Source organism: Grus americana, unplaced genomic scaffold (assembly GCF_028858705.1).
Source record: "Grus americana isolate bGruAme1 unplaced genomic scaffold, bGruAme1.mat H_43, whole genome shotgun sequence".
In the NCBI taxonomy this organism is placed as follows: domain Eukaryota; kingdom Metazoa; phylum Chordata; class Aves; order Gruiformes; family Gruidae; genus Grus; species Grus americana.
Window position 1 is genome coordinate 38,896 of NW_026561364.1, and position 12,073 is coordinate 50,968.

Sequence of the window (12,073 nt, forward strand, 5' to 3'; positions counted from 1 at the left end):
TGTTTTTCACAAGAGGCGGGTTAATAAGGCAGCAGCAGAGAGTTAGTGCACATGTGTGACCTCATCAGAGGAGAAAACTCACCAACTGAATCATGAATCTGAACAACATACCCAGAATTATTGTATGACAGCAGAGACAGTGTACGGGTTTCTCTGAAGAACACTGATGATTAAGTGTGTAGCAGAAGGAAACTTAACTAGAGAAGAAGATGAAATTAGAGATACCGTTGCTGCAGTCATTGCCACAGCAGTCGTAACATAGCCCTGAACTGCATAAAGACTTACAACACTGTGGCTTTATGTATTTAAAGCAGGTGAAATTTTGGGTTTGTTTTTATCAAATCTAATGAAGCATTTCAGTACTGTGATTCATGAAGGGCTTGTACTGTCACATGCCACAGTGCGTGATTTATTCAGCTCAGCACAATGCATCAATTCACAATACTGATGGGAGAAAAAGGAACCAGGTGAAAACAGTTGGGTGAAAAGCAAATATTTTAAAATTATTCTTTACTTTTAGAAGAGAGGCAATTTTTTGCCCTCTCCTATACACCATTGTAATTTTCTGGGTATGTCAGGGAGTTGGAATGACAGATTTTGTTAATCTAGCTCCACTGTGCCCCTTTGCCTGAGAAGGTCAATCATCCTTTGCACCAGTTTGGGAGAAAAAGCAGCTGGAAAATTCATGCTGTTCTGAACCTGCTAGAGAGCCGTCAGTTCAGGGAATTCTTAAATCTAAATCTGGCTTGTTTGATTTCATTTAGCCCCACACATGCAAAGTTAATGAGGCAGACTAGAGGACCCAGACTTTTTAGTATTTATAATTAAGTAACAAAGGAAAAACAGAGAGAGCATATGCTGAATTTGATTTGTAAACTGATAAAACATGCACAGGAAAAAAACCTGGGGGAAATGAATGTATAACTGTTGGATACTGATGCTACCAGCTGCAGCGTTACTGGAAATAATTGTGACTTTGCTCCACATGACTGGTTGCTTTCTCATGAAAGTGAAGGTAAGAGATACTTTTTTGACCAGATGGACACAACTCTGCTGTCATTTATGTAAGTGTATTTTGGCATTCTTCTGTTCATTGCAATGCCATTCCAGCTGCACAATCAGAACTTGACTCTGTTGATTTTAAAATTTAGTCCTGACATTTTCCATTTATTAATAGATTAGAGATCAAAGTCTGAGAAGCATACCGTGTCAAGATGAAGCAAAACCAACAAGCTGCTAGCAAGCTGTTTCTACATTTTTGCTATAGAAATGTTACTTTGTGTGCAGTTCATTATACAGTGAGGTTGAGTGAAGCAAACCAGTAATTCAGTACACCCAAATGTTCTTTAAAATACTAAACTTATATCGTTACATTACACTTTTTCCCTAAGTCAGGCTCTTCAGTTGTTGTTTGCGGGGGCAGGGATTTCCTTTCCTGGATTTTTTTTGTTTTGTTTTGTTGTTGCCTTCTATGTAATGTCATGGGCCTCTTTTGCTTGGAAGTCTCCAATAGATGGACCCCCACTGACGCAAACAGATGTGGACCAGCATAGTGATTTGAGTAATTCCACTAGACGTTGGTCTAGGAGGAGTATGTTTCCTTAGCTCAAACAGCTTTACCAACTGCATCAGTGCACACTGTAGGAATTATGTTTAGTCCTTGCTGCTTCCAGAAGCACTGATAAAGGCCAGCAGATGGGTATGTTAGGGGTCCTGCAATGATATAATAATCCTTTACCAGTTCTGGTGAGGCTGTCTGTCTGCATAGAGCCTACCAAAGGAAATCAAAGATTGTGAGTAGACTCAGAGTCAGATCTTTTCATTACTTATATATCTTTGCACTACTATGGCTGAAAGTACTTCAACTGATTTTTCAGTAGCCCCATAAATTGATAATCTGTGAGAAGATAGCTTAAGGTTGGACTGGGAAAAAAGTAAGAAATTTAATTATGTTGCCTGCACTTTTTGGAATGGTCATCCCCATGTTTTAAACTCAGTGAGAAAAGGTGAGCACAGGCCAGTATCAGACAATGAACAGAGACTTCTAGCAGCTCAGATCTGAGGGCCATAATGCACACTGCCTTAGCAGCCAAAACCATGTATGTTGAGAGAGGTGTTAAAGCAAATCCTTAGAAATGCCTTGAAGTTACTTTCTTTTCTACTATACATCTATTTATCTATATTCTGTTCTTTTCTGAGTTATCTTATTTCAAAACATTGGCATGTCATTGGTGTAACACCCTTCCGCACAATCTAAAGATTATGGAACCACATGATCATTGTCACTGTGTACATGCAAGTTCTCACTGTGTGGTCTATATGTACATACTGAGGTATGACAACTTTATTTTTGTTTTACATTGTGTCTTAAGGACCTGTCATTTCCTATGCTAACAGTGTGTTAAGGAAGTTTTAAAATTGGTTCTCTCTGCTTTGTCAACCAATATAGAGGATGATAACATTAGCAAGTATTAGAAACAATGGAAGAGAATTTAGTAGCATTTAGCTGGTCAAGAGGTAACAGTCTTTCTAGACAATTTGCATCCCAATCTGCAATTAAGCATAATCTTAATTCCAAATTTTCAGAGGATCAGAGATCCCATTAGCTCACTCCTCCTTATGCTTCCTTCCTCCTCAAGCTAAATTAGTAGCATTTAAATTAATCTGAAGGTAAATGGGGGAAAAGGAAAGAAAATAGGGCCCAATGAATGTTCAAAGAATGCTGTGATTCTAATAGCTCTTTGCCACCAAGTTGTTTTCTTTTCTGCACCACAACCCTCCCTGAAACGTCAGAAATATCTTCTCACTGTGGTGGAGAAGACTCACTCTGATGAAAGTGGAATGGCTTTTTTTCAGGGGTTACTGGAAGGAATAGCTGGGGACCAGAACAGGAGGGAAATATTTTGGTAATTTGCAAGACCTCTAATAGACTCCTCCTCCTGGATTTTTTTTCTCTGACGTTGCTAATTCTTCCATTCCAAGAGTTGACTACTGCTCATACCAGTCCACCTTCATTTCTCACATAAATAAGAAAGAAACAAAACAGTAACAAGAAGAAAAACACTATTGCCAGTAATTCTCCTGTTTCACTCATTGCCAGAGGAAAGTAAATACATCCACGTAGCTTCACTTCTCTGGGGCTTGTTTACATTTCTATCTGGTTTGCTTCCTCTACAGGCCCACCAGCCTTTTTTAGAAGAAAGTACTCCTATAAACCTTACTCCTTCCCTGGTCTCCTACTGGGAGCTTTCTGTAGACCTAGCTTTTTCCCCACCATACACTGTTACAAAGCCAACTGGGATACAGTGGCTGTTTTTTCTAAATTCAACATTTATCTTATGGAATTTCAGGTGCAATCCACTGTGTGTTCAAAGGTCTGACTATTACAAAAATACTATAGAATTCACTAAACCAGTCATTTGTAGAAATTGATCCTAAAATGTTCAAAGGATATCCTTTTTATGTAATATCCCTTCTAAAAAGGGTATTATAGAATTTGCCTGCCATACTAGCTATTAAAAAAATTCCATGCTTATGAAGGAATTCTTCTGCTATGTTTAAACCTTTAAAATAAAAGACTGGAAATGGCTTGTGTGAAGATAAACCCATCTGAAAACAATTCTGTTTTTTCTGCTGAGGAGTAATTAACTTGAAAATCTGTGGAGCCTCCATTGTGAAAATCACTAATCCCTCTAAAATAATGATTTGTAGCAATGGTCCAGAAGCAACTGAAGCTGCTCAATTTAATAACAAAATCCTCTCTGCCATCCCTAGTTTTGTCAAACTAGGAAATAAAAAACACAGCTTTGCTCTGGTTACATTTTTTCAAAGTGAATTTGATGTTGTTGCCTGATGGTCAGCCAGAGATTGAAATTCTCAATATACTAGGGAGAAAGCTGTGGTGCAGACGTAGAGGTAGAAAAATCACTTCACTGTTCTGACTGGTTTAGGATCCTTTTTGATGCTTATTGAAATGCTCTTTTTTAAAAACATCCAGTCGTGGTAAAACAAATCCAAGTGATGAAGAAATTACAGTTCTCAACAACCTGTTCCCAGTAGTTAATTATTACTAGAGTAACCAACTGGAGTTGGTTTTTAATCACAGAAATAAATGTTCCCAGAAAATGACAAAGCTCAGAAGGCCTAGACCAGAGTAAGGCCAATATGTATCTTATAGGGGTGGTGGTGGTAGTGAGAACACTTCCGATTAGAAAGGTGAACAACCCACTGAAGTGACTGGGGTTGCCTTTATGTGCAGTGTTTAGTGCCTTTATCATCTACTTACATTTCTTGCCAAAGTAGAGTTGGAATAGGAAGAAAATATTCACAGCTGCTATGATCTATCAATAATAGGTCAGGGCTAGGGTTAGGGGATGTGGTTTAATAATTATTTGTGGTGAATGCTAGACTGAACAGCATTTTCTCATTAAGCAGCATGAGTACGGTCTTTGGCCTTTCCCCAAATAGAGAACAGGAATCTCTTTTTAAGGAGTCTGTTTCACACTTCTAGCATTTCTACTTAATCAGGAACAAATTTCATTGTAACAGTTCCTTTTTTATTTAATTGACTTCAGAACCATCCACTGTATTTCTCCTGGCCATAGCTTTTGATCTCTTTCATGCTGTTCAGTGTCCCCACTGACTTGGTTTTATAACAGTTCCCAAGTTAGTGCTAGCTGTCCTTTCAAAGAATCAAGTGCCTCTGTGTGTATTTATGTATAAATGGCACTTCAGTTTGTGCGCATTTAGCCAATGTAATCATAAGCTGCCACTAATTTCTAGTTCTGCGATCAGTTCATTTGTATCTGCCCAGATGAGGTGAATTATTGAATTAAATTGTGCCCACACTGGAATAGTCCTTGCTGGGGTAAGAAATTGTCTAATTTTTGCAAATCCCAAGAAAGTATTAGGACTGCCACCATCACACTTTGAGCAGCTGTCACTAACAAAAACCATTTCCTCACTACACACGATATATGTGTACTTAGAAAGCCAGTCGTTCTATTCTGTGATACGATTTGTGGGTAGCTCCTTGCCTGTTTGAAGAATGTTGGCAGTTGAAATTTAACTTCATTTGCTTTAGACTTGTCCTTGACTGAAAAACTGGTAAAGCCATTGTTTTATGTAGAGAGCTGCACCCCTCCCCTCCCCTTCCACCCACATAATTCTACATAAACAGATCTAAACCCACAGTTTTTAACATGCTAGTCATGCAAATCATCCCCAAAAGTTTTAGTGATACCAGTTAAGATCAAATATATGCTCAGATATGAGCACTTCCAGTATATCCTACCATGCACCTCTGCCATAGTCCCAGGGTAACAGACTGGACCCACCCACACTATGGAGAAGCTGAAGCTTTGTGGTGGGTAACGTTAGATAATACTCGGTTCGTCTGCCTATTTGCAGTCACTCTAAGCAGCCCTGGTAACCAACAGGCATTTCCAAGGCACAAGCCACCTCACCCCAGTTAGAAATCTAGAAAGTGCCTGTCACACTGCGTGGACTTTAAAAGGAGCCAAGGGCTGAGATCAGATTTCTCTTTTCAGTGCTGTTCCCCTGTCAGTCAGCTTTCGCACTGCTCATGCTCCTAGTGTGGAGCGCTGTGCTTCTGCAGGAGGCCTGCTCCCTGAGCCACCCTGCCTTGTGTGCAGCTAGCTCAGGTGTCAGCTCCACATTGTAGCCTTCTCCTGTTTCATCATAGACAACACCTCATCTTTCTGCGGTGTTTGCATTTAACTGATGTGTGAATGCCATTTGTGAACAATGTTCACATCACGTATAAATCCCACAGTGACTTCTACTTAGGCTAAACCTGTCTTTAGGTTACAAGATAGTTTAGATTTCAGTGGAACACTGAGAGGATGACTCCACTCAGATTACAAGCAGGCATTTTTGTACCAGTACTTGGTACAAGTTGGTATTTAGCAAAAGTAAACTATTTGTGTGGTGTGGTCAAAACAAAGACAAGTGATCAAAACTGGTTTAGGAGAGACATAAAATTTTTCATTGGTTTGTGTGAAAAAGCCTAGCTGGATATATACATTGATACTCTTGTGCATCAGCCTCTAGGGCAGATGTCTTCTGCTGTCTCTACTCTCCAAAAGAAGCAGCATTTTCCTAAATGCTGCCTAGTGTTTTAGTAATAAACTAATCGACTGAACTTTGCTGTCTGGAGTCCTAAATTTTGATTTGAGCTTTGGCCAACAGACTAGGCAATGCATTCCTCTCGGAGGGAGACACAGTTTCTGAGCCAGACAGCACAGCTCTTGTCAGTGCAGAAACATGCTCCTGTGTGCCGTGCTAACTCTGAACCCATTTTACCTAGCTTTCCCATGCACAATGCATCTTCATCTGTTCTGAGTGAGGTCAAGCCCTCCATTAAAAAATACAAGTCAAATCAAGATACTACAGAGCCAGATTTTAAAATACCTCAAAAATAGTTCAAGATCTCTACTGGTAAGAACTGGAGGCAGCTGTGTAATCCTTGAGGGCTGCTATTTTAAGGATAATTCCATAAAGAGACACAGCATTGTGGCTGGTTATCAGGAGAGTGATATTTCTGGACTATTTTGGCTTGACACTGATAAAAAGAAAAGACAAGAAAAAGAGAAAGACAAGTTAAAAAGCTGTTGCTATCTCCTGCTGTTCAGACTTCTTTGTACTCGTGTTTTGTACCGGGTTATTTTAAATGTGTACTTTAAAAATATGATAACTGATTATTTTTAACAAATGCAATTGGAATCCCATATACAATAATTACTATCGATTTTCATGCCAAATGCAGAACATTCTTTGGGGAAGGGGGGTGTGTATACTCATATACACACACCTCTCTCTCCTCTCCCTCCTCCATAAGGAAATGGTTAGTCAATTGCTATAGTGGAATGACTTGCTTGCTGAAAATTACACATGTACATAACCCCTACAGAACTAGATCCTTCATTCTAAATATTGTACATCGAAGAATGGAAATAATTTTATATTTTGATGTATGTTTAATTGATATTTAGTCACTTTAATATAAAAATGCAAATATGGTTTTATAATTCGTTCACTCAGATCCCATTGTGTTATAAACTCACAGCGTTTTTCAGTGGCATGAAATAGTGGGGTAGTATATAAAGTCATCTAGTGCAGTTTGTATGTATTGTACTTGATAATAAATTATGTACTCAGTAATACACAACACTCCATCACAGAACATGCTTAGTATGTTTACAGCTTTTCCCTTATGAGGTCGTGAGCAAGCAATCCTTTTTCAGAAATATCTATGCCAAACTTTAAATAGTTAAGTAACTGAAGATAATTAGGAGGCGTAATAGATATTTTGTTTATAAGTGTGGGAATAAGCATTGGAACTCGGATAGCTTTGCAATTTTTGATGTGTTTGATATATTTACTCAGCTTTTCCCAATGACAGTTCTAAATAGCACTCCAAGCAGTTCATTAGCTTTGGCACCACAAGGAAGCTGTCGCTGCTGTCCAAGCTGTAATGCCGGTAACAACTACTCTGGCTGCAAAAAGATCACTGAAGATTTTGTATTTATTGTTGCAACTGTTTAGTGTCACATTTTACTTTGTTGCCATGGACTTTGTCATTCAATGTACTAAGGTGGACAAACCATAGTAAATGCTGAGATGGGATGCTCTCTGTATGTTACTAATACAGAGTCTTCCCTTTAAAATTATGGATTTATGCTCCTCATCACTCTTTTGTTCTGTTATATTGAAGGGTCACCAATACCTGTGGGCATTGATGTGCAGGTAGAAAGCATTGACAGCATATCTGAAGTTGACATGGTAAGTTGGTTAGTAGAACTGGAATAAAGAATTTCATCCAAAATTCAGGGTCTCAGAAACATCCAGCTGAATGATATAGAATAATACAGTTACAGAAAGCAAACCCTTAAAGAGCACATCCTTGCCTTGAAGCATGCAAGTCATTCTCATTTAAACTAGGAAGCACATCTTGCATTTCTCCTGGGCAAGAGGGACAGATCAGAGTGGATAGTGTTCTGATTTGAAAATGCCAGCCATTCAGTAAGCCCCATAGACTTCCCCATGAGCTCTTAGTGCTCTGCACATTAGATGATGAGGCTTCATGTCCTTTGCTTCCTTTGCTTCTGCAGATCTGAGTATTTTTATCACTTCTGGCATGGGTGAAGCTGTGGTCATAACAAATGGAAACAGAAAAATCAGTTCCAGGAATGGTCCTAGGAAGGAGACACCCTCACTGCAATCAAGGACCTGTAGCACTGGAATGCAGGCTGTTCATTCCTCAGCTGAAATTGTCACTAATAACACCACCCAGACATTAGTGCCAAGTTGCTCCATCCTCTAATAGCAGGGCACGTTAACTTTGCAAAGAGGTCTCACTTACAATATCTTTTCAGTGAGTGTAGCTGAAGTCGTAGGTGTTGAGCTTACAATGGGATCTCTCAGTATGAACCCCTGCATTCCTTTGCAAACCTACCCAAATCATAAAATCATCTTACAGGGGCATAAAATCATATTCCAGGGGAAGACCTAAGTATCTTCCCAGTATTCTTATCAGAATTAATTGTTCTGCTGAGATAAATGATGTCTGCCTAATAATGCAAGAGTTATGTAGATGAGAACAGAGCAGTCAGGCTGTGCAGAAGCTCAGATTGGATTTGCAGCATCCTCTCCATCTCTTTCCACAGGTATATTTGCAGTCATGTTATTTCTCTGAATAGGATGATTTGTAACAATCTTTCATATTTAAAAAATTCTAGTTCTTGTAAAATTTGTTTACTCCTATGAACTTAATCATATTGTTTCTTTATCATGCATGTCATTCATAAATGCACTAATCTAAAACCTCTGTGCAATATTTGTGCAAAAGGTACAGATTAATGAATTTTACAAATTGACCTAATGCTCATGAAGAACTCAAAATTAATCTCTTTGTAAGAGAACTACAGTCCATTCTGGGAAAAGCCTGTGAAGATTTCCAAAGGAAACACCTTTCTATTTGTCTTTGGCTGGTTTTAAAGTTTCTTTCCCACTTCACTGATGGCCCAATCCAGCAGACCACTGAAATCTGTAAAAGTTGTATCTAAATATAAATGAAGTATGAACCTCAGTCTCAGACGCCAGTGAGAAGGCAAACAGGCAGTATCTCAGAAGTAGTTCCAATCTATATTTAAACTCATTGAGTGGCTTTTGATTCCTCTCACCGAGGATCCTTCAGATGATGTCCAGAGAAGAAATTGATCCTTTGCATGAGTTGATTACTTTGTACTGTTTTCTATTGTATGTGAATAAAACAAGCATTGTCTTCTTTTATTTTTAATTAAATGAAGGACTTCACAATGACTTTATATCTCAGACATTACTGGAAGGATGAAAGACTTTCATTTCGTAGTAACAAAAACAAAAGTATGACTTTTGATGGAAGACTGATAAAAAAGATCTGGGTACCTGATGTGTTTTTTGTACACTCCAAAAGATCTTTCATCCATGATACAACTGTGGAAAATGTTATGCTCCGAGTATACCCTGATGGCAATGTACTCTTCAGTCTACGGTAAGAACAATACCCTTTTATAAGAAAATACATGACTGAAATTGCAGACCAATAGTCTGTACAGTGAGAAATTAATGGACATACTTGCAGTTAAGATTCTGATACTGGATTGGCATTAAACCCCTGGCATGAGATACCGGGAACTGGTGACCACTGTACCAGTGGGAAAATAGATTTAGGATTGATAACAGAGATAACATTTTTCTATCATTCACATATTGTTTTCTGTCACAGGATAGTGGCAGTTTTTTCATCTGTAGTAAATAGCGCTGAAGTTTATCAAGTGTTAATTCATTGCCAGTGGCTTTAGCAATATTGCAGTAGTTTTACTGTACAGTAAGTAAAGCCCAAAATTATTAGCAAAGAACAAATGTGGTTTTCTTCCCCCTGGGTCTTTTAAAACTGTCTGTCTCAGCTATTTTCGCCCTAGGATACCTGTAAACATGCCATCAATATTAATCGGGGCTCCAGATAGGCACGGAGAGCAGATTATTGGTGCTGATACCAGCAATGTTAGACAGGTGTGTTGTGTGACTACAAGGAACTGGAAACCGAAATAGCAATTCCAGGACTGGAACAGCAAGGTCATTAAATGTGTCTCCCTTCTATCTACTTCTGATTGCTTTTCTTTATGAAGCAGATTTGGATGATGCGGCAGAAATAGTTTTAATGGAGGAATTTTCCCCCTAGGGTAAAGGCCCTGAGGCCTGTGCATTGCAGAAATCACAGTTCTCCTGTTTGTTACTAGTTAGGCCTGTGCACATAGGTGATATTTCATCTAATCTGGATAGTTTGAAGATTTATGCAAGCACTTGAGATTTTGGCTAGGTAATAATTGTTCCAACAAGTAATGAATTTCTCTACCCTCTCATGAAGACATGCAGAAACCCTCACAACAGCAGCTGTACACCGCTTTAATATAGCATGCGTTCAAGAATCATACTGACCAGTAAGAAACAATGAGGTGAAGTATGCATTTTGTGGCTATATTCATTTCCATGCTTCATGCAAGAGAGAGAGAGAGAGGTCAGAGGAACTACATACTATACTAAGGCTTACAGCGATGGCTCTCCATGTGAGGGGTATGACATACGTTCAGCTGGGGGAAGGAAGAGTGGCAAAGAGACAGAAGATGGGTAAACACATTCTGTCAGCTTGCTGGAGGGGTAAAGTGTCATCAAGATTAACTGTAAGAAATTGTGCACAAATAGTTACAGACCAAAGGGATCGTGTGATGGGAAGGACAGAAATGGAGAGAAAGGAAAAAGTGAGATGGGAGGGAAGGAAAAGGAAGAAGTAGAGCTGAGGGACAGACACAGTGTGAATCAATTTACTACATTTGCTCAGTGCTCAGAATCCCCTCCGTGACGGGACCCCTTGCCCTGTGTCCTGCATCACATTTGCAAGCTGGTGCTCTACTTTTCTTCCTTGCCCTCGTCCTCTCTGCTCGCGCAGCTACCTTTCCCTAAGCCTGCATTACCAGATGCTGTGTACTGGGTGACTCCTTGCTCTGACATACAGGTGAGCTTGCAGCCGGCCTCACCGTCCTGTGCCAGTGAATAGCAAAGCCCCAAAGTTCTTGCCAAACCTGTGGATCTCTTCCTGGACATAAGCATGAAGGACAGGTGCCCTGTCCTCTTCCTTTCCTTCTCTATCAGTTCTTAGCACACTGAGAGGCAGGGAAAGGGGTGACGTAAAGGCTGGTGAACCAAAGTTTTAAAATTATTAAGGTGAAACGATGTGTTTCTAGCCTGAGTGGTGCTATGTTCCTAAAGAATCAGATGCTCATTAAAACACCCTTTTTGTATTGCCAGTTTTACATGCAGTGGGTAGATTATATTCCAAATACTTATGTGCAAGAAATCTGCATATTCCACCATTTTTCTTCGGTGCCTAGCATCCAGGATTTTCTTGAAGCAAAGCAGAACAAAAATCCAGATTTGTTGCTAAAATAGTCTTTCTTTCTTTTTTTTTTTCAATCAACATTTTCTTGTTGTTCCCCTGATCCTTTAGTCAATAGCTGAAAGACTGAAACAACATCCATAGTTGGAAGTCTTATGCATGATTTTAAAGATGTACCACTCTTACAGTCTCATTTCAATCCAGTAAAATCTTACACTTGTTTAAATTCAGCTACAGCGTGATTACTGATCACAAGTTTTCAAAGATCGCTTATACACCCAGTATATCCCTTATCACTTAAATCCCTGTAGGATTCAGTTTGGGGAAAACTCAAAAAATCAAACTAAAACATCAAATGACATGCAAGCTGTGACATGAAAGGGAAATTTAACAATATTTACCTTATTTAAATTGCTGCCTCTAGCCTTTTTTTTTTATTGGTTAAAATGTCGAGGGACATTTATCTGCTAAACATTTGTGAAAAAGCAGGTGGAATGCAAAATAATGTCTTTACCCAGATTTCCTTAAGCTTTTTAGACTATAAGACATTTCCATGGTGTTGAAGAGGAGAGTAGGCTTCCAGAAGTAGCAGCTTATCTTTTTATGCAATTAAATATT

The 12,073-nt window shown here is 39.0% G+C and overlaps 1 protein-coding gene across 3 annotated transcripts in view; it reads left to right on the forward strand.

The window, feature by feature from the left end:
- LOC129200313 (gamma-aminobutyric acid receptor subunit rho-3-like) overlaps window positions 1-12,073 on the forward strand; it is a 56,671-nt gene that overhangs the window by 35,909 nt on the left and 8,689 nt on the right. For all 3 annotated transcript variants that reach the window (XM_054811636.1, XM_054811637.1, XM_054811638.1), the window contains 2 exons: window positions 7,736-7,803; window positions 9,330-9,553. In XM_054811636.1, the coding sequence (XP_054667611.1) occupies window positions 7,736-7,803; window positions 9,330-9,553 (292 nt within the window). The remainder of the gene's footprint in view (window positions 1-7,735; window positions 7,804-9,329; window positions 9,554-12,073) is intronic.